At 45.9% G+C, this 22,430-nt stretch overlaps 2 protein-coding genes and 1 long non-coding RNA gene across 3 annotated transcripts; 2 read left to right on the top strand and 1 right to left on the bottom strand.

The window, feature by feature from the left end:
* Nucleotides 1-237: 237 nt before the first annotated feature.
* On the bottom strand, nucleotides 238-5,977 carry LOC128787025 (uncharacterized). Its single transcript, XM_053940873.1, has 11 exons — nucleotides 5,661-5,977; nucleotides 4,029-4,090; nucleotides 3,724-3,877; nucleotides 3,081-3,337; nucleotides 2,681-2,766; nucleotides 2,234-2,328; nucleotides 1,712-1,817; nucleotides 1,360-1,468; nucleotides 1,077-1,208; nucleotides 600-742; nucleotides 238-441 (listed from the first exon to the last, which is right to left on the bottom strand). The coding sequence occupies exons 1-11, from the start codon at nucleotides 5,731-5,733 to the stop codon at nucleotides 408-410; spliced, it is 1,251 nt and encodes a 416-aa protein (XP_053796848.1). The 5' UTR covers nucleotides 5,734-5,977; the 3' UTR covers nucleotides 238-407.
* A 94-nt stretch (nucleotides 5,978-6,071) lies between these two features.
* Nucleotides 6,072-13,540, top strand: LOC128787006 (uncharacterized). The gene is made up of 3 exons (XR_008430533.1): nucleotides 6,072-6,163; nucleotides 9,470-9,564; nucleotides 13,369-13,540. It is a non-coding gene; the product is annotated as an uncharacterized LOC128787006 (long non-coding RNA).
* A 6,819-nt stretch (nucleotides 13,541-20,359) lies between these two features.
* On the top strand, nucleotides 20,360-21,585 carry LOC128786857 (putative cuticle collagen 155). Its single transcript, XM_053940536.1, has 2 exons — nucleotides 20,360-20,683; nucleotides 21,466-21,585. Exons 1-2 carry the CDS (start codon nucleotides 20,360-20,362, stop codon nucleotides 21,517-21,519), a joined length of 378 nt encoding a protein of 125 aa, XP_053796511.1. The 3' UTR covers nucleotides 21,520-21,585.
* The last annotated feature ends 845 nt before the right edge of the window (nucleotides 21,586-22,430 follow it).

The raw sequence follows: 22,430 nt of genomic DNA, 5'->3' as shown, positions 1-22,430 counted from the left end.
GCCAGATCAAACTTGCCCTGGCAGTCCCATGACCAGCCACAAGCCTCTGCAGCCCCCATGCTCTTTACCCTGGAAAGGTCACCACTTTTTCAGTCCCACGGCCTGTCATGACTGCTTGGCAGGGCCAGGTACCTCCAGCTCATTTGCTCTTTGACCACGGGTCTGCAGGGGGCTCTCCCAGCCCCTTGGCTGCAAAGAAAGGCAATGAAGGCATCAGCACGGTCACTCCAGTGTAGCTCAGGTGCCAGCAACCTTTATTTGGCAAACGCTCCTTAGCTAAGGCAGCTCTTGCCCCTGCCACCCATTCCTGGCAGCTCTCCTGTTGGAAAAGATGAATGCTGAGACAACAGCCTCTGCAGGGCTGCTTGCAGCTTCTTGGCAGGGCTGGCAGTCGCTGGTCCTTCTCCTCAGCGTTCCAACAGACCCGTCTGCACACCCTTGCTGAAGGAAACAGAAGAAAGTCCCTCAGCTCTGTGGCTGGGCAGAAGGGTTCCCAGTGCCCCTAAGCCTGGCTCAGGCTGGTAGCTGCTGGCGGTGCTGCCGAGGCCATCCCGCTGCTCTAGAGGGCCTGTTGTGGGCCCTCGCTCCACCTCACTTACTCTTCCAGTACTTTCCTGGAGAGCTGAGACTCTGCCTGCCCCTCCGAGGTGCTCTGCCCCATCTCCTTCAGCTTCTCGGCGTAGGCCTTTCTCAAGAGGTGGGAAGGGCGATAGGGATCCTCAAACACATAGGGGCAGGAGGTCTGCAAAGGCAGATGAGGCTCCCCTAAAGCACTGCCACCAATAGCTGGGGCTCCTCTCAAAGCTTCAGCCAAAGTGCATGCCTTGCAAGGCCTGGCTCAGGGCTCAAGAGGCAGAGAGGGCACAAAGCAAACAGCCCATGCCACAGCCGGCTGCACGCTCCAGCGCAGAGCCTCAGGGCCAATTCGTCCTGCAGGGTAGCAGGCAGGCAGAAGACCCCTGTCCGGCCCCCAGCCACGGCACCACTGCTGTGCTAGGACACCTTCCCTGCTCCCCTGCCACCGAGCAGAAAGGCAAAATGTCTTTTTCCTGAGGGCTGTGCGGGGCATGCCATACCTGTCCTCGCTCAGCGATCGCTCGGTTGCCAAAGTATTTGCGATACACTTCTGCTTCCACCTCATGGCGCTTGGATGCCAGCAGCAGCTGGAGCTCTCTTTCTTCCTTCTCAGTGTAGAGGGGGTGCATCCTCTGAAGGCCATGCCACACATGCAGCGTTAGCCACCCTGAGCTTGGCCAGGGCAGGATGGCTGGGACCATGTGCAGCTCTTGCTGCCTCTCCTGCCCTGGCCCAGAGCCCAAGCTGTGACACAGGACCGGCAAAACCCTAGGATATACCTACCGCTTTTGAGGGTCGGGAAGTACTTGCAGAGACCTTCAACCCCTCCTGAACTGGAGATGTGGGGTGCTTCAGCATTGTCTGGGTCTTCTCCTGGATTACGGGCAGGTACCTAAAAAGGACAGCCAGCAGTCTGAGCTTGTGGGAGCCAAGTGTGAGCTTGTATCTGTGGGATTGCAGCCTGTCCTCTGGCACCACCCAGCAGTTCAGTAAAAGGACCATGTGTCCAGCAGGACAGTGTCTCCAGGGTTGTTTGGCATCAGCACATGCACTCCAGACAAAGGAATCATCACCCATTATCACAAGTGATAATGAGGATGTGCCCTCAGCCACACCACTCCTCTACAAGGCTCACCCATCGTGACCAACTTCCTTGTCTCTAGCGTGATCCATGTCCATCGACTGCTGACTGGCCTGAGAAACCCTCCGCCGAGCCAGGAACACTGGATCCAGCACACTTACTGCAAACAGGAGGCAAGAGAAGAGCACACAATCTTTGAGATCATGTGGGACAGCATGCATGGCAGAGCAGCATAGTCACACTACACAAGGCTTGCTGACAATCCTTGCCACTCCTAGGAGGCACAGTTCCAGGCAGGCCCTGTTCTTTTGTCCACACTGGATTTGCTCCAGAGCTGAATTCCCACCAAGCCACCCACTGCCCCTGGGCATGGTTTTTCTCATCTCCCTCTTATACCTTGCCAGCAGAAGGGACCCACAAGTGGGAACACCTGGGAGGTACTGCGGAATCCCAGGGGCCTGCTGGGGAAATTGGGTTGTAGGGGCTCCTCACAGCTCAAAGCCTCTTCCAGAAAAGGTTCCCCCACAGTGACCTCAGACCACACACGGTCCCTGCCAGCACTCAGCTGGGACATACCTCTGCGACAACCCCCACCCCAAGGCGCCGACTCTCTTCTGGGCTTCAGGGAAACCAGCGGGGCCAATGGCTGGTGCGGGGTCTCGGCTACAAAACTGGAAACAAGAAGGCACCAGCTGGGCAAAGCTAGGGCAGCAGGCTTTCTTGGAGGCTGACACACATTTTGTGGGGCACTGCCTAGTCCTTGGAGGACAGAATGCACATTATGTCCTTGCTACCTGCACAGACCCTCTTGCCTCTCTTGGGGCACATTGAAAGCAGAATGGCCACTTTGTCTGCAACCTCCAAAGCCAGGGAGGAGTGAGCAGTGGAGAGGGAAGCTCTCCTGTGAAATGGCTGCCCTTGCCCAAGTTTGGCTGGAAAGGAGCCTCGGCAGGAGGGTACCCCCAAAACAGTGTCTGAGCAGGGGCTTGATGAGCTGAGGGTTGTAGCACCCATCCTGCTCACCTTGGCAGCATGACAACCTCATCTTGACTGACCCGACTAAAATTATTTTGGCCCGGAAAGGCAACAATGGTCATCATGTTGGGGTCCTGGAAGGGAACAGCAGTACATCAGCAGAAATCCAGAACATGTACTGGTTGCTCAGAATGGCAGCAAACAACCTGGGTGCTCAAAGACACAAAAGCTGCTTCTCAGAAAGCCTCACACGCCTTCTCCCTTGATGTCATTGGCCCCTCCCTCAAAAGGGCTGAGGCACTCCTGAGACTTGGACTAGCTCATTGGGAGTGTGCCTAGGCTGGGTGGCAAGGCAGGTGACAGCAGCCCAGACAAGGCAGCTGGAACGTTTTGACAGTGCATTGCCATAAAGCCGTGAGGAGGAATCCCACAGAAATGACAAGCTCACCTCGAGAAGGGCTTTCAGCATGTTTCCTGTTGTATCCATCTCCAGGAGGCAGCTATCAAAGAAGGTCATGCTGACCACTTTTGTTCGCACAGCAAGGATACCGATGCCCCTGAATGTGAATTCCACCTCTTTGTTGTCTCGGAGGGCCCCAGCAAAGCAAAGCAGGGTCTCCTGTACACACTGCTCCACAATTTCCTGGCGAAAGTGAGTGTTTGCAGCGATCTCTTCAAAGTCTGGCTGAACAACAGGTGTCTCATCTAGCGAACAAGCACAAAGTAACGGCATCTCTCTCACCACCAGTTCAGCCAACTGAGAAACTAGAGGTCATCAGCACCCAGCTCTCAGTCAACACTGCCAGACAGTGCCCCCCCTTTCAGCATCATCCGCATCTCCAGAATGGACACAGTGGACAGGAGGAAAGGCCAAGCAAAGCTCTACCTCCTGCTGTGAACAACCAGATGGAGCACGCAGGAGCTGAGCAGATGAGGCTGGCTCCTCAGGGAGGAGCAGGGTGCTGGGCTATCACATCTGTGCCCACACTCAGTACTTTGCAGGTTGGAAGAGTCTTTGTTTGCTATGTTAGAGGTGTTGGCACTGAGCCAAAATGCAAGGTCTGTGTAAGGAAAGGATCCCATCTTCTCACCAGGAATTTTGGTCTCATCACTCTCAAGGTTGTAAAACATCTTCAGAGTCTTGCTCAGAACGAACATAGGTCTCTCAACAGGCAAAACTTTGCCCTCTGCCACACTGGCATGTGATGGGACAACCGCAAAACTCCCAACTCCAATCTCCACTGCCTGAAAACACAAGCAAGAGCAAGTGTTGGCAGGGCTGCCCAAAGGTAAGGAGGCTGCCAGATGACTTGCATGGCCCTGAGGATGGCACTTTGAGCCTTGCTCCGGAGCCCCAGAGGGGCAGGATGAGGCACATGCAGGAGGCAAGACTCACCTTCCTCTTCAAGAGCTGTCTGTAGATGTGCCGAGACATTCCAGACCAGACTTTGCAGATTTCTGGAAAGCAAATGAAAGCCATACCATGCTCTGGAGTCAGCATAGGCCACCATCCCCCATGCTCCTACCCATGCAGGTGACAGTGGAGTGCTCTCAAGCTCTCCCTTGCTGTGAATAAGCATTCTCACTGACTGGAGCTGCCCAGCTGTGTTCTTGACTGCCCCCAGGCTCAAAGCCTGCCCTATGTCCAAAACAGGCCTGGAGAGGAAAGGGAGGCTGAATTTGCAAAGGTGATTTCCACTTTTAGACACTGCCCGTGCCTGGAGGTCTGGACTAGTGTAGATGGATATAATGTGTATGTCTAAATACATACACATTATGTACTTATATAATACATATTATTTATTTACATAATAAATAAATAAATAGCCGGATGGCTATGGAGCTAACCAAGGTTTGTTGGTATCAACACTGTGCGAAAGGACAAAAAGGGGGCTGGAGGAAGGGGGCCATGTGGAAGCAGAGCATCACTTTTCTGGGACAAACATCCTTGTTCTAGATCCTGGAGATAAGCACAACACAGTACAGCACAAGAACAGGAAAGAGGTCAAGAAATGGGTATGGATTATAGGGGGAATAAAGACCACCAAGATCACCCAAAGTCCTCTGACCCATTTCCCAAAAAGTGTGAAAGAACAGACTGCAAATGTTCTTTCAACTAATTTGTGTAGAAAGCAAGAAACCTATCTATAAAAAGGTACCCCTACCAAGCCTGGTCAGAGCCTCCAGGACCCTGGACTTATATCCATGTGCTTATATAGCAGTAAGTCAGGGACTAACATAGACATTTCCATGCCAACTGTGTAATTTTTTAAGTACAACTTGGTGAGCTTTTGTGGATCCTCTGATTTTTGTTGTTCCCTGCTGTTGTCTGATATTATAAGAGAAAAACCTATGCAACACTGTTAAAATAGCTAAATAAAAAGCAGGCCTTTATTTGGAGGCTTCCAGGTGTCCCAGTGGTCACGGACACATCTGGCTTCAGATTTCTACCATTTTATAAGTTTAGCAAATCATCATATCTAACAAACTTTGTCCAATTAGAAGAGCAGTTGGTTATCTAATTTTTCCTTGGACACTGCCTCATCGGAGTTGGTCCAGGGCTTCTTTGCTCCACTCCTTGTTGTGTCTTCTCGGATTCTGATTGGAAAACAAAATGTACTTCTAGGTTCTCTTCTTGAAAATAAGACTAAACAGCATTTCAGGAATCTGCTATGTGGTTAATTTATTACTCTAAAATCTAAGAGAAAGGGAGCTATATAGCTGTGTAATAGTAATCTATAGACCTACCTATATATGAAAAATATATAAAAGGCAAGTGATCTTTAGACGTCACTTCTACTACACACATCTATGAATCTTAGGTGTTGCCTTCTCCTTAAGGGTGGGACATCACAGCTACCAAAGGCACCTTTGAGCTCCAAGGCACAACAAAGCAGGGCTCTCCTTGCAGCAGTCTGCATCCTCCAGAAGAGTCCCACCTATGGCCCCAGCCTCAGGCTTTCCACAGCTTGTCTCCATGTGATGCTGGCACTGACAGTGCTCCTGCAAGTGACCCCTGGGGCCTTACCTATGGTGCTGAGCTCCTTGAGAATTGGGAGCTCCTCTGGCTCCACAGCGTTATAGAGCAGGTACTTCTGCATCTTTGCCCTGCTGCACTGCAACAGTTGGGGAAGAGCTGCTTTTCCTTCAACAAAACCCCTCTGCTCCTCTTCTTCTCCTCAACACTTCTCAAGCAGTGTCTCCAATGCTCTGCTACAGCCTCCTTTCACCTCCTGGCAGCAAGACAGCACCTGCACGGCAGAATGCTGGTGACAGCAGTCCTGGTGTCACCCAGGCTTCTCCAGAGATAGTGCTCCAGGGACTCTGTATGGAGCAGGAGCTGTCGCTGTGGGTATGCCGCTGTGACATCATGCCATGGGACACAGGCCTGCATGGAACCTGCCACCACACAGCCTCACCCACATTTAGCTTCAGCATTAGCAGGGCAGCCCCACTGGGCACCCTGGGCTGCTGCACTGATGGTCCTGCCTGTACATCTCAACTCATCCTCCCTGGCTGGCTACACAGAAGGTGCTGAAATTAGTGCTGAAAGGCTTTGAGCATGCAGAATAGGGTTGGAGAGGTCCACCGCAGGTCACAAGAGAAATTAACCCTGCTCAAAGGACAACATTCATCCCCTCCTATTCTCTAGGGCCACTGGGAGGTACCCCTTTCACTACACCAGGATCCACAAAGGACTGCAACTGCACATAGGCTGTGGCAAAGATACTGTGAGCCTTGCTGCTGCATCCTCCAATGCACAGTCACTCTCCTGAAGACTCCCTTGGCTATGACTATTGGCTTCCCAAGCTTCCCACTGAATTTGCAGAGTTTCTTTGCACCTGGCTACATGCACCCCAATTAACCATTGCAGACAGGGAATGATAACCATCTACAGGTGGTGTAAGAAATCACCTTCTCTGAGACAGGAATTTTGTTTGGCCATCAGATTGTCATTTTCTGCTACTCACTCTAGTGACATTATCCCAATTCACTGTTCAGGTAAACAAGGCACAGCTGAAACCCTGGTGGGTAATTTTCACCTAGCCATAAGGCAGGCCCAAGAACATTTGTCCCCACATTGCTTCCCATGTGAAAGCTGAGTGCCAGGCTTCTTCATGGCTCAGGTGATTGCCCACCCACTGATTCTGCTCCAACACTGGCCAGACACAAAAATAAATGAAAACCCATGTATGGGCATGTATAACTCAGCCACTGAGTATGGTGTACCAGGTCTGAAGGAACATGGAGATTGTGGCTGTTTTTATCAGGTAGAATGTAAATAGCTACCATGAGCTGATGGCCGCTCCAGATTTATTCCTTTTAATATAGGCAAACCAACCTTAACTTCTGGTTCTTTATTTTTAAACTTTGACCAGCTCTTTTATTTAATGATACATAATTTTAAAATACTGTTCATGAAAACTTCTCAAGTTTCCATAATACCTTGAGGGTGCCTTCTCAATAACATTTCTTAAACTTGGCATAAAGGTGTGATTTATGACTTTATTTCACAACTACTCATTGGACAGATTTTGAATTTACCTAGACAATCTCTGTGAGTAAATGTTATTCATGTACATTAGTGGTTTCCAAGTCAGGTAATTAACTTACAAATATTTGCAGGCTCCTTCATTTTTTTTCACAACATCGTCAGGCACAGCATTAATATCCAGTACTGATATATTATATTCTAATAAAATTTCCATTGCCTTCTGGGGTTAATAATGAACACAGCAGGGACAAAATCAGTATCACTGTATTAACTATCATTAAATAAGGTATCTATGCATCAGCATCATAGCAAGTGAAAAATTTGGTGTATATAAAAAAATTTGTATTTGTCTATTTAGGTCATTCAAATTCTAACTTTAACATTAAGCCTTGGATTTTGAAATTAGCAACGTGCAAACACATTGTGCATGATCAATTAAACTGAACTCCACTATTTCACATAACTGCAGGAACTATGAAACCCAGAACTAAACCTCATTTCAGTCAGTTTCAAATAGGTATTTTAGATTTTTTTGCCTTAATGAAAATAGTTGTCTGGATCAATTGACTTTAAGTATGAAATTCTCTTAAGAATTTGATCCCACAGCATGTATCTATATATCAAAATACTTAGAGTCATCAAACCTGAGGCATGTATTATGTCTGGTCTAGCACCTGGAAGTCTGTAGTAGAGGATTCAAGGCCTATTCCCCACTGGCTAACCTAGGGCACTTGATTTAAGCATTTTTGTGGACAAGTGGGTTCCATATAACCTGTCAAGCCAGCAAAGAGAGGAGGACACAAACCATGTAAGTCTGAAGTCACCTCTGGACACAATAAAATGATGGCACAAACACATTTGGAAAGCTGGAAGGAAAAAGAAAATGCCTTGGAAGGACATCAGTAAAACAGAAGGGGAGAAACAAGGGATGGCAGATCCCTACATGCTCAGAGCAGGGAACTCACCTGAGCACACCCATAATCCCATGTAAATTATGCTGGGGAAAAGGAAAAAGGGCATTATTAATGCCTCTTTCAGTCTTCTCCCACTATGGACTCTGGATATAAATAGAAGCATGAGTCCATAGGTTGGACAGGGTAAACACAGCCAAAACTTAGATGATGCCTATGCATGGTTTTTCCTGCATCCTTTTCTGTTAGAAGATTGATGATGGGAGGAGAGGCTCCATGTGAGCACTGATTAACCTCAAAATGCACAAGTCTGCATGGTTCTTGTCTGAGAAATTTTATTTATAGATGACCTCTACTTGGGAAGACCCACTACCTGCTCATACTGCTGCAACAGACTACATCCACTCTGGTTCTAAGAGTAATCCTGCTGTTCCCAATGTGAACCACACACCAACACCATCATTAATATTAGTTGGCTTTATTAGCAGTTTGAGCTAATAAGTCTATGGGCTTAGAAAGCATGGCCTCCTAAGGCAGGCCTCTTCAGTAAAAACAGAGGTGAGACAGCAGAGAAATACAGTGAGACTTTGTTAGCAGCTTCATCATATGTGTGTTATATAGATTGGAAGTACAGGTGAAATACACAGAGCAATAAAATAAAACTTCCAAGGACTAAATCTAACCATCCTGTATGCTTAACATATTTTAACATACATAATTAAAATGAAATAGTTTCATAAGCATCACAATTTATCTTCTCACACAAATGAGAACAAAATTAGTTTTAAATGTGTCAGAAGCAAATTTTTTCCTCCTTCAGACTGAAAGAGGGCTGGGGACTTTTGAACAAAGGCACTTACAGTGAATACCTGCAAGCTTCTGTAAGCACTTGCATTTCTCATTTCCATCTTTATTTTTCTCCTTCTTCCTCAAAGCAATTAAAATAATCCTTTTGCTGGAAGGCCTGTGGGGAATAGTCAGAGGGAGTTCTGAGAGACGACGAGGTCCAGAGGTGAACTAGTTTCCCCTGGGTCCTTGGTCAGCATCTTCTCCATGGTACTCCTGGTGGTGCTGTGCTTCTGGTAAAACTTTTTTGGTTTCAGCAAGTACTGCTGGCACATAGTAGTGCTGTTTCCATTGCTCAGCAATGGAAGCAAGTGACAGAGCGAGAGGACACAGTCTTAAGCTGCACCAAGGGAAATATAAGTTGGATATTAGGAAAAAGTTTTTTACAGAAAGAGTGACAAAGTACTGGAATGGTCTGCCCGGGGAGGTGGTGGAGTCACCATCCCTGGATGTGTTTAAAAAGAGACTGGATGTGGCACTCAGTGCCGTGGTTTAGTTGTGGTGGTTTTAGGGCATGGGTTAGACTCGATGATCTTGAAGCTCTCTTCCAACCTTGTGATTCTGTGATTCTGTGTGTGAATCCAGGTTTGTGCCTCTGTCCAAGGGCTGACTCACTCCGCTCACTTTCACCTTGACTGACCTAGCCCCATTTCATCTGGAAGAGTCAAGCTGCACTTTAGGTAAGTGCAGCTAAATTGGGGAGAGGATAACTCTATTTCTGCATGTCCACTCAATTAATCTGTTCCTGGACTGTCAGTGATAATAATTCTCCAAGAATTACCGATTAAGTCATACACTTAAAATTATTTTCTAAAGCCTCCTATTGTCATCTGAGAACTTTGATGTTGACTTTTGCTATTACAGATAATTACTGTTCAGCATCATCACATCCAAAATATGGATTTTGGTTTTGCTTGTTCATTCACAGGACTATAAATGTAGCAAAGGAATTACTACTTCATATTCTACTTCTTATTTGCTAGAACTTCCTTTACCTAATTTTCCCTCTGAAACTTTTGCAAACTTCTGTTTCTTTATTCTTTCATGGTATTTTCTTTTCAATTTTTTCCCATCTTCATCATTACTACTGAAACTATTCATTGTCTTTCCCTTTCCATTTTGTAAAAAACCTGAAATTCCCTCTCCCCATCTCCCAGACTGTTTAAGGGCTTTCACTTCTGGTTTGTATCAGATGGGCTAAAGCTCTAATGTTTTGTTTTGCTAAATCCTAATTAAATTTCTGGCCCACATACAAATGATGTGTATTACCTCTGTGGCAGCTTTTTCTTTTGACTAATCTAGACATACTCATTTTCCTATATATTTTGTACTAAAGGAAATTGTCTTTAGAGATGAGAAACTTTGCTCTTCAAACAATTAATCAGTGAATATCACGCAGAGATGTAATCTGCTTTCATACAGCCCTCCCAGCCTCAATCCCAGATGAGGAATTTTCTGATGTGTACCAATCAGAAGACTATTTAAGACCATTTGACCAAGATAGGACATAAATATTCAGATTAAAAAAATAAATAAATGAATAGACAAAATAAAACAAAACAAAATAAAACAAACAAAAACCAAAACAAGAAACAAAAAAACAAAAACAAAAAACCAAGGGGAAAATTAATGCTGATGTAAAGCCAGCTAGTTAAACTGTATTCTTGCTATACAGCCACCATAGGCCAATCCCTGCAGTTTCCAGATGTTTATTACAGGATATGCCTGGACAAATCTTCTTTCATAAAAGCTCTTTGACACAAAGACATTAAACTTTAAGTACCTTAACACAATAGTGAACCTTTAAAAAGGGATTTACTTTAACTTTTTATATACAAAAACAGCTGGAAAGGGAACAGAATGACAATGAAGTAAAACAGTACTTACAGACAACCACTTAGTAAATCTCCACCTTCTCCTTTAGGCACAAAAGAGAATTCCATCAGCACCATTTATACAATAGTCCTGTTAAGCTTAACATTTTCTAAAAGATTAAGGGCCTGATCAAAAGAACACTGAAATCACTGGAAATCTTGCTATTTTACTTGAACAACTTTGGATCTGGTCCATACTGACTCCATAAGAGTAACTGCTTATAAGAACTCAGATTAAATCTGGAGGAAAATAACTCTGGTTATAACCTCCATAAAAATACAATAAAAAGTAACACATGCTTGCTTTCTATTTACTTTATTTCCCATATATTTTAAAAAAGGACATTTTTAGCATTTTGCTCCACAATACAATCAAATTAATTTGGTCTGAGGAAGTGAAATGAAGATAAAACAAGGCATAGAAGTTGTTTCCAATTCTGAGATTTATAATTATTCACAGTGAAAATAACTACTATTTTATCCCTCAGTTTCACACTGAAACAAAAATTATTTGCCAAAAATTGGGGTGAGAATGGGACACACTTTTTCTTTCCAGAAAATGCTCTCTGTGTTGCCAGTTCCAGAGTCCTGGTTCTGCATTTTGTCCATGTTCCAGTTACCTACAGGCTTTTCATCATCATTTCACATGTTCACAAAATGCAAGATCAGACTTCTGTAACTGAGAGTTTTACTCCCACTTGTACACGTGTGTGTGTGTGTTCATGTACCTATACTGTAGACGAAGGCTAAAAAATGAGTATAGCATCAAACATTAAAGCCAAGAAACATGATTCCAGAACATTTTAACTACAATGGATACTGTTTAGATACTGATCATTCCTAATTTCAGGCAAGGCTTCTATTGTTTTGCTGTGAGTGACAGAGAAAATACATTTTTTGTCCCTGTTTTTCATTTTTTCATGAGAAAAATGAAAAACAAAACCCAAAAAGTCATGATCAAAGAACGGTTGTCAACTGGCTGACAAACACACACAGATTTGTAGGACAAATGAAGCCATGGCTACAAGCAGGAGCTCATCATCCCCCCCCAAAAAAACAACAACAAAACAAAAAAAAACTGTGTCAAAAACTCCAGTGATTTAAGTGAGACTAGAACCGATGCCAAAGTCTCAATGCTTTTATAGCCAAAAAGGTTAAACCACTTCGTAAATTTTTTTTTATCACTCTCACAGACTGAAAGTTATTATTGCTTAATGCCACACTTGGCAACCAAATGGTACAAAGAAAACCTCTATTCTAACTTCACAAGTATTTCAATAAATTTATGCTAGGCTTTTTAGATGGCTAAGATATAATTAGCATCTTCTATACATGGATAGATAGATCATAGACATGCTATCTCAGCACCCAGCAATAACAAACTGGACAAGCTGCATCAGGTTCCAGATTATCAGACAGTCACAGTCTTAGCAGATTAGACAAATTAAGCAATATGGAACATCTACTGACTTCTTCCACCTCAAGACAGATGGCAGCTACAATCCAGTATACAGGGAATGAGCAGTGCAACTGCCACTACAAAAATGATTTCTCTTTGTATTCTGAAGATATTTGAAGAAGCCAAATGTGTTTATATCAGGTTGCATTTTGGCATGGCCACAAAATTTTTGATGCAGCACTGGAAGCTCTAACACTGCATTTTTCATGCTGCCAAACCACACCAAGTTACTGCAAAAATCTCCCAAACTTCTGCTGTTAGGATGCCCAAAGCACACATTTCTGCTTCTATCCCATTTCAGTAGGGAGGCTTAAAGAGAAACCTTCTCAGAGTAGACATAATAAAGTCCAATTCCTGTATGGAATCTTTTTTCTTATGGACTTAATTCATTTTTTTTTCATAGGGGAGAAATATTACGCCCATTTTACACATATAATGACTGAGGCAGTTCTTCTAAGTCACCACCACTAGCAAAGCAAGAGCACAATCCTGTCTTTTAGCATTGGTACTACATCAAATGACAATTTCTGTCATTCCCTAAAAGCACATAAGCTCTGGAAGCCATTTTATTATATCAAACACCTCTAGAAATTTGCAGTATCACTTTATTACCCAGAAAGCTCATTTTGGCAGGAAAAAAAAATACAGTTATATGCATTTTTTTCCTAGCCACATTTTTTGTGATTTCTCAGATTAGAGTGCCAATCAAATATTATTCTCCTTCTTCCCAGCAAGACCACAAAACAAGGTGGTTATTTATTACCTGCTGAAAATTCTAAAAAGGGGCACTAAAAATTACAGTTTTATACATTGCAGTTCTGTAGATAAAATACTTCTGATGATGCTATAATTTTCTGAATTCTGGTCAAGGATTTTCATTTAATATTCTTCAATACTATCCTGTAAACCCATATAGCTACATTGTTAAATCAATGTATACAATTATTATTTGGATTTTCTATCTTGACTTGCAATAAGAACTGCATTTTCAAAGCTATTTATCAGCACCTTGGTCATGCCATAAAGGCTATTTCTTCCTTCCTAATTGTGCTTTTGTTCTTTTCTGTGCTAAGCAAAATACAGCAAAGGGTCAAATGTCTATATGCTTTCTTTCCAGCAAATTGAATGCTATAACCTCATTTCCTGCTCAGCTCCAGGTTCTTGGAAACTACACAGTGATGGAAAGTGGGGGACACAAGTGCTCCCCAGATCCCTACTGCCCAGCATTACAGCAGCAAGGGAGAGCTGCAGACAACTTCCTAATACATCCTTCCAGGAGAAGCTTTTCCAATTAAAGCCAGCAGTATAGCCCAACCAGTAAAAGCAGTGATTTCTTCCAAAATATTCCCACTCTGCTCTTGGCACTGCCTTTTACAGGAAGCAATGATCCTCTTTCACCAAGTTTCCCCCAATTACAGGGGAAAGCTAGCAAACTCTCAAATGCTTTTCAGAGCTAAGAAAATCTAAGCCTTCCGACAACGTTTCTGACATCTTCCCACTCTACCCTAAATCACATCTACATGGCTCATTCTTCTATTTAACACTTCCCACAACTTGAGTCCTTCCTGTCTTCACTTCCTTTCCCCTCCCTTTCCTGCAAATCTCATTACTTTCGTGCTTAGCTCACACAGTTTTCACAGCGCCCATGTGATATTTTTTCCCAACTGATCACTTCTTTAAGTCCGCTCTCAGCCTTCTGGAGACAGACACTCCCCTCCTGACTGCACAGCAGCGCAGATTACTTCACGACAGCACGCTGCAACTCTACTTTGAAGTGTAATAAGCAAAGCTCCTTTTTTGAGTGGACATTACACGGCTTGTTTGCAATCCAGCTGCTGCCACCCACAGCTGCTGGATTTGCCGGACCATTCCTTCTTAAGCAGCAGCTGCTGCAGCTCGCAGCTTTCCGTGAGCGCAAAAGGCTGCTCTTGGGGAAATCATGCTCTCTCTGCCCGCGGCAGCCGTGCCCTGCACCGCTCCCTGGCAGCCGGGAGGAGCAGCCACGATCCAGCTCTGTGCTGAGCAGGGTGACCCTGCCAGTCATGGGGGTAACATTTTGCTGTCTCGAGTGGCTGAGTTGATCAGCCTCTCCCGACAGCTCAGAAGCGCATTGAAAAGACTTTCGCTAGAGGGAGGATCGGGTTTGTGCTGGCCATTGCTCCCGCTGAACTTCGTTGCAGCTACATTCCCCTCTCTCCCCGCTTGCACATCTTGCAGAACTATCATTCCTCTCCAAGCTCGACATCAAGGTTTATGTAATTACATGTAAGCATATGCATATGATTGTATATGCTTGTGTTATTTCAAAAAGATTTGCATAGTAAAGCCTGCAAAATGAGAAAACGCCAGTATTAAAGGAAGCAGGTGTGATTCAGCAGCTTGTTGTGGGCATGTGAGGAGACAGTCACATGTGGCTGCAGACTTCTTCAGAGCATATTGTGCCAACCCTCTACTTCCTTTAAAATCATAATCACCTCCAGAGCTCTTCTCACCATGCCCAAGTTCTTCCCAAGTATTCCTTCACTCATGACAAAATACATTTGACAACAGTGTTACAATTTTCTTAAAACCAAGGAAGGAAGGCATGTGTTACACACGGGAACACACATGTTAAGCACAGGGCATTCAACATCCTTAGCTGCAGGATCTTTCCTTTCCCTCCTTCTGCACTGGATACTGTACCACAGGCCAAAGTGCTGCAGGTATGAACCAGCTCTGATTCAGCACCACTGATCGTGGTGTGCACTGATCAAACTACAGAAGATTTCTTGGGAAAGATCTTGTCCCAGAATACAGTGTCCCATGGGTACCTTTTGAGTGCCTCATTCCAATGCACAAAGTACAGGACTGACAGGCATCAAAGAGGGATCTTTTAGTAACAGATCACTGTGATTTACAGACTCACTAGAAGCAACAACATCAGGAACTTTGAAATCCAACATTTCCCAAGTCTGCTTATGCAACTTGCATACTTTGCTAATCATGTTTCTAAAGTTTTGCTGAGTGAGGTGTATTGTCCCTGTGCCCTGTAGCTGTGAGATCCTGCTGATCAGAGCAACCTTGCAGCTCCTTGAGGCAGCAGCAACCAGGCTGGCTCAGCCTCTGGAGATCCTACTGCTGCACAGACTTCTGGTGAGGGAGACAATCTTCTGGTTTGATTTCTAATTGAAAAACTGTAATTGTAGCAACATCAGGCCCCAACTTGCATAATGAATAGAGTGTGGACCACTGAAATCTATAGCACAGACTACTCCTACTTCACCTAATTAAGTAACAGCTCACAGTTAGGAGCTTTTCCATATGCATATGTAAAGCCTGATAATAAAAAGGGAAAGGAAACTAACTTTTGTTGTTGTTAGGCTGCAAGAACTTAGGAAGCTGCTGAAAAGTCTGGTAGGGTATTTAGCTTTGTGGTTATAGCCTGGTTGTTTTTGCTTTTAAGTCTAAATGTGGGTGTTTTTTTGTTTTTGTTTTTGTTTGTTTGTTTGTTTGGGTTTTGTTCATTTTTGTTTTATTTTTAAATTTTTCTCTCTTACCATTTGTTTTGCTGCAGTTATATTTTTATAGCTATTTCCCTAACCTTTTGTAATTGTGATCACCTTTTTCTGCTATTCTACGTTGTTCTATAAAGATGCTTTTCCTTTTCCACTTTCTCCTGCTTCCTTAACACCACTGAGAGTAGCAAATGTATGGATAAGTGTTCACATGCTTCAGATCTACATCCAGCTCTGCAGAACCCTGGAAATAATTATTCTGAGAAAAACTCTGTTCATCCTCCACAGGAATTGTGTGGAACATATGAACTTGCCCAGTTTCTGGCACACAGTCCAGCCACTAAGCAGTTATGAGAGGAGGTGTCTAGCACAGATTTTTCAAAGACCAACTTATAAATTTCTGAGAGTGTGGAAGTGTTTCAAGGAACAGCTTCTGGGGAAGAAGTTTTGAGGCCTTACCCCTTTGGTGTCTCTTCCTGAGAATGGCAACAAATACTCCTGAGACCTCTATCTGCTAAAGTCACTATTCCAAAATGTGGAGGTGGTAAGATTTTGAATTGAGTATTGCAATTTTTTTAGCATAGACCAAAAAAAAAAAACCAAAAAAAAACCCAAAACAAACAAAAAAAACGGATCATTGCCTCATAAGTGACTAACCTGCTTTTGAAGTGGAACTTCCTCAATACTGAAATTGAGGTGGACAAGACTATGGAAAAGTTTTCCCTAGACAGATGCAATTTTAGGAGAAAAAGTAAGCACCTGAGCATATGATCTTACCAAGGGAAGACTCAAAAAATACAGTCTTGAATATTGGTAGTGTAAGTAGCTCCACCTAGAATAGGTACAAAAATACAGATGTGCATACTCTTCCTAAGTGACTACATAATTATAACATCACTTTTGTCATCTTGCTCCTTTTTCTTCCTAGTTGGTGCTATTGTTATCTGCTGCAGAGTTGGCAAGATGACTCAGATGATAGAATTATGCTGGAAATTATATATACATGGAACACTGAGGCCCAAGAATGCAAATTCTTCTGGGCAAACAATCTAGAGTTTAGGGCTTTTTTGTATTTATTCTGTCAAGCACTAGAGTGTTATGTCTAAGAATAGAAGTTTTGTATTTGAACTACTGCTTTTGAGCTGAACCTCAAAACAAATTGTGCTTTAGTTCAAGGTTTGAACTTGCTGCTGAAAAGAAAATCAACAGTGCAATTTTCTTTATCATGAACAACTACATCTACCTATGCCTTTGAGTGTATTATAAGAAGCTTAACAGAGTCTCAAACAACTGGAGTTTTCCACTGTAGTTTTTGTCCTCATTTGCTCTGGTAATCATTCAAGCTTAGCAACATTGGTTGAATTCAGATACAGGTCAACTGTATTTTGATGAAGTTCAAGGAAATGGGTGCAGCTGATTGAGCAATACCATAAAAAAAGAAATTTATAGAGAGAAAAAAATATGATGCCTCTCCTGATCAATGTGATCATATTTTGCTTTTCATCTGATTCAGTACCACATTTCTATATATGGATTAAACTACCTTTCTGAAAATTCTAGCTAGATGGTAAGTAATTTGCCTTATTGGAGAGTCTTTTGTTAAGAAATATCTTCTGTGATGTTAGATACATGTCACGTCTCTTCTGCAAGTAAACAGATAAAATTCAGTATTTTTGACTGATCACCTCATATAAAGTCATTTTCATTTGTTTATAATGTATCTGCAGTATGACAATAAAAGTGGAGTTTAAAATTGCCAAATTTGTGACTATTACATTAATAGTAACAGGACATGAGACAAGCTTATAGGAATCAGGCCAAATGTTAGTGTAAAGCCATGCATACAGAAACAACTGTTTTGAAGTGACCAAGACCTTGGCTGCTCTATCTGGACACTGAAAAAGGCCTGACTGATGGAAAACATTCAGAGCTTAACTGTGGAAAAAATAGTTTTATTTATTTCAATGCAGACTTGAATCAGCTAAAATCACAAGTCATTGAAACAGGCTGGGATATTTTTTTCTCTTTGTGATAAACATTATGATAGACTCTGAAAGCTAGAGAAGGCAGGATAATAGCAGCAGACTGTACCAATCTACTGTTTTGCACTGAACAGCTTCTTGCTGCTTGAGTAGTCTCCCTGAAATGTGTACTGAATGTTTGGGGGCAGGCAAAGAAAAGGAGTCAGAAGCTGGCCTTAAGAAACTCCTGTAGGATGCATCCCCTCTCATTCTCTTCTAGACTCCTGGCACCTCTGGGACAGGCTCCATCATATCTGATGACTGGTGAAGTACAGAGCATGTAATGAAGTCATACTTCATCATCGCTTATTAAAACATCTGTCTGAGGTCATAAATACAACGAGCTGTTTTCATCACCAGGAGCACTCCCAGAAGTGTGAAGGTGATGATTAACATTGTATCTCTAGTTCTGCTTACATCTTCAACCTCGTGGCAGGTGCTTGTGTCTGGGGTTGTTTAAAAACCATCAGAAAATGTCTTAATCACTGGTGACCCCTGCAAGAACTTTGGTGGCTTCTACATCGATCTGACATACGGAGTGCTCCTGAGGCAAACATGAAGACAGGCTTTTTTTATTGATTAGCCAGATTGTCTAGCCTTCCTGTTTTGTCTCCTCATTGGCAATTAAGAGAGAAATCCATTGAGGGAGTGATGGCAGTGAACCTTCCCCTCTGATACTTTAACCAGGCCTCTTAGTTAATTTGAGAAATTGTTCTGTATCGACCTTGCTTTGAAGCAGGATTTCATCCTAAGGCCCCATCAGTAATACATATACATTTTCCTCTTAGGAAGCAAGCTTTTTCTAACCATAGCATCTTTTGTTTCTTGTTTATAATCCTAATCCTGTCATTGATTCCAGTAATCTTTCCTGCACCATGAGCTGTCATTTCCTTGAGGGAAAACCTGGGTGGGTTTTTTTTGGTTTTTTTTTTTTTTTTTTTTTTTTTTTTTTTTTTTTTTTTTTGGTTTTTTTTTAACCAAGATAATTCGTATTAAAACAAGGAATAACAATCTAGGACCTTTGATGGACAAGAGAGGCCAATTCTTGATGTGTTTTTAACATCCAGATAGTAAAGATGCCACAGTGTTCCCCTTCCTGAAACTAAGATTGAACCTAAAATAGAGCCTGAACATCATTTTAGTGACTCAACTAAACTATGGGGATTAGCTTTCTACAACCTAAAACATGATCGTGCAGGTTAGGATAGTGATTGCTTATTCCAGAACACAGCATTTGGATGTTTCCTTACACATGTGACTCCTTTTGTGTCTAAGCAATGGAAAAGCTGTACTTGTCTAATGAGAAATGAAGCATTTCCTTACCTCTTCCCCAGTAATCACTTATCTAACAGCCTACCCCAAATGAATGCATTAATCCTTTACCTCCATCTTCCCCATCTCTGTTTTTTTTTGCCTCATGGAAGGACAGGACTTGTTTGTCCTTCTTAATGCAAAAGTGATATTTTAGACTTGGAACCATTTAGGATAAATAACTGGGATTGTTCATAGCTTATGTCACCATGACTTCACTGCAACTCTGTGATTAAAAGAACTTGGCTAGGGCAGAGGGGATGCCCTGGCCTTGGGGCACCAGCACAGGCTGGACCTGGGGCTGAGCACCCTCCAGATCTGGCAGCTCTTCCCCCTCTTATGCACATGCATTCAGTTTGGTGTGTGGATGATTCACCTTCCTACTGTGTGTGAGTTAAAAGCAAAAAAATTGTCTTTAAAATAATCCTTGAGATTTGGTAAATGGAGGTGCCAGGGAAGCTCTGTGTGAGCAGAAGTATGATTTAGCATCTGTTCTCCTTGTTAGAAAGTGCCCCGTTGTACTCGGGGTGTCAAGGAGGATTTTGGCAGGGGGAAAAGGTTTGACTCACCCATGTGCCATGCCCATCAGCACGGAGGATTTACAAACCTGGCATCCTCTCCTTCCATCTCCAAATCACAGCACAGAGTGAAATGCAGTGATACGAAAGATTATTCTTCATTCGGCAAAGTAATTGCCAAATTAAATGATACCAGATGGAAAAACTAAAGGCCACAGTGTCAGGGGTCTGTCCACAGCCCTGGGCTTTAGGAAGAGGCAAATACACAGATCTCAGCTGGTGCTGCAGGAGGTACGTGTCCGGCGGAAAGCCGGCGCTCGGACTGTGCCGAATCGATACCTGCTATCGAAGGGAGCAGCGCACAGCGTTAGGGCCAACCCAGTGTTATTAGAAAATGATATATTGCACATTAGGATGGATAATTCATGTCGCCTTCATCGGCTCAGACCGTCGTGAAAAGCCATAAATCATTTTCTCGTTCATGTATCGCCTAAGTGCGATTTGTCACTCGGCATTAGCGGGAGGGCGGCCGCGGATCCCTGCCGCTTCCCAGGCAATGCTCGGAGACCCAAAATGGAGACCCGGCTGCGCTTGGAATCGCGGGGGCAGATCGGATCCCCGGGCTGCGGGCCCCCGGGAAGGGCGGGAGGCGGCTCCCCCCGCGCCTGTACACGTGTATGGATATAAGTATGTGTATGTTCCCGCGTGGCTGCTGCCCCCCGGATCACGCCGTCTCTGCAGGAGCCTCGCGTGGGTGTCGCGCCTCGAGCGCGCGTGGGGAGCGCCCCGAGCCCGGGGATGTGCCCCCCCCCCCCCCCCCCCCCCCCGCTACCTCCGGGACCCCCTCCGTTCCGCAGAGGCGGGAACGGACACGGACACGGGCGGACTCGGTCTCCCGAGTTTCGCCCGCTGCGCCCGGGCCGCCTGCTTTCCTTGAAGGCAGGAGAGGTGGCTGCTCCGGGGGCTCCGGCGGCGGGGAGAGAAGGGCTAGAGCCGGGCTGCCCCGGGTCGCGTTCAGTGCCGGGCAGCGGCCGCTTCCCTGTGGGCATCCACCGGTCCCCCAGGCAGGAGAGGCACGATCTCCGCTGTCCGCGCCTGGAGCTGGCGGCAGCGGACGGGCAGGTGAGCGGCGGCGCTTCTGCATGGGAAGGGAAGGCAGCGAGGTCCCCGTCCGCATCCCCCCGCCGTCTGCCCGTTGTCAGCGGGAGCAGCGGGGCATTCTGACGAAATTTTTCAATTTTTCTAGAAAACACCCACCGGAATAGTCCCGCCGACTGTGGGTAGGGAGCCCAGGGGCGGGTAGGGAGCCACCCTGTAGGGGAGAACAGAATGCAATTTGGGAGAGAGTGGGCATCTCCCTGCCCGCCGCGCCGGCTGCCGCTTCCCTGTGCCCCCCTCCCGCGGCGAGACAGCGCCGCTTGCCGCAGCCGCACAGCCGGCCGCGGGAGCGCAGGGCTCTGCGGAGAGGGGCGGCAGGGCCGGGGGCCGGGCGCGGGTCCCGGCGCGGCGCGGAGCGGAGCGCGCTGTGTCCCCCGCGGGGCGGAGGCGGCGGCGCTGCCGGGCGCAGTGCGGCGCTGGGGGCGCTGGGGGGCGCCCGCCGCCCGCGACAGCGGCCGGGCCGGGGGAGGGGCGGGGCGGGGGCGCGCCCGCGGCTCCGGGCGCTGGAGCTCGCGGCGGGGGCCCGGCCTTGGACATCGCAGAATGGCTGGGATTGCAAGGGAGCCTGAAGGCCGTCGGGTTCCAGCCCCTCCTGCCATGGGCAGGGACGTCTTCCACTAGACCGGGTTGCTGCAAGCCCCGTGCAGGCTGGCCCTGAACACTTGCAAGGATGGGGCATTTACAGCTTCTCGGGGAAACCTGTGCCGGGGCCTCGCATCCTAATATGGATTTCTGCGTTTCCGCAGGAAGAACGCACCTGTAGTTCATTGAGATGTATGGACGGAGCCGCTGCTGAGTGATGGATTAGTGATAGGGTTAGAGCAGGAACTGCACGTCCCTTGCTTCGTGCTGCTCTTCAAAAACAATAAAATTGGGGGGGGGGGGGGGGGAACCCCCCCCACAAGAATTATGAGTATTTTATTCTTTTACTCTTACTTTATTCATTCGGTAGCCTTACCGACATGGATCTCTCAGCCAGCACCGGCAGCCGGTACCGGAGCGTCTCCCTTGGATTCCTCCGGTTGTCCCTGAGAGACCCCCACTCCAGGGATATCCGCCCCACCACCCTGAATACCCAATGACAGGCAATATTCCTCATTTTCCCTCTTCCACCGTGCCTGACGGTCTCCTGTTGCACTAGCGGAAATTCCAAAATGGAAATAGGAAAATACTGGCGCAAGCTCGTGGTACTTTAAATTGGCCGGAGCTGCAAACACTGCACGGATAAATGACGGAAAGTTGCGCTCCCTCCACTGTGGAACACACCAAGGGGCGGGGAAGGGGAAAGCAACAACAATAACAACCCCAAGTTTCCCTTTGTTTACGCTTTTATTCCAAAAGCTCCACTGGAAAGGAAAGTTGGCGGCGGCTGGGTGGAAACTCCCTCTCCAAGGAGCCGGGGCTTGTTGACGTTTACCCGAGTGCGTGTGCGTGTGCTGTGCGCGCCAGGGACGAGCGGCGATCTCCCCATCCAGCGGCCGCGGCGGGAGAGCCATCGCCCGGGGAGGGGAGCGAGGAGGCAGCGACTGAGGGAAGGAGGCAGGGAAGGAGGCAGGGATCGAGGCAGGGATCCCCGGGCGCTCCGCGGGAAGGGAGCGCTGAGGCGCCCGGCGCGCGCGCTGCCCGCCTTGCCCGCCCAGCCCGCGCGCGGCTCGGCTCGGCCGTGACGCAGCGCACTCGACGCACGACGCGGCCAATAGGACGCCGCCCC

The sequence above is a fragment of the Vidua chalybeata genome, chromosome 4 (genome assembly GCF_026979565.1).
Source record: "Vidua chalybeata isolate OUT-0048 chromosome 4, bVidCha1 merged haplotype, whole genome shotgun sequence".
NCBI classification, from domain to species: domain Eukaryota; kingdom Metazoa; phylum Chordata; class Aves; order Passeriformes; family Viduidae; genus Vidua; species Vidua chalybeata.
Note: the sequence above shows the minus strand (reverse complement) of the source record. Positions and strands in the feature narration are given on the sequence as shown.

What these genes read in the sequence shown, in the direction of transcription:
- LOC128786857 (XM_053940536.1), top strand. Translation starts at nt 20,360, where the DNA reads ATGTGCCCCCCCCCCCCCCCCCCCCCCCCGCTACCTCCGGGACCCCCT. An exon ending in TGGCGGCAGCGGACGGGCAG is followed by an intron (nt 20,684 to 21,465) that starts GTGAGCGGCGGC and finishes GCGTTTCCGCAG; the next exon opens with GAAGAACGCACCTGTAGTTC.
- LOC128787025 (XM_053940873.1), bottom strand. Translation starts at nt 5,733, where the DNA reads ATGCAGAAGTACCTGCTCTATAACGCTGTGGAGCCAGAGGAGCTCCCA. An exon ending in CAAGGAGCTCAGCACCATAG is followed by an intron (nt 4,091 to 5,660) that starts GTAAGGCCCCAG and finishes TTTGCTTTCCAG; the next exon opens with AAATCTGCAAAGTCTGGTCT. An exon ending in GACAGCTCTTGAAGAGGAAG is followed by an intron (nt 3,878 to 4,028) that starts GTGAGTCTTGCC and finishes TTGTGTTTTCAG; the next exon opens with GCAGTGGAGATTGGAGTTGG.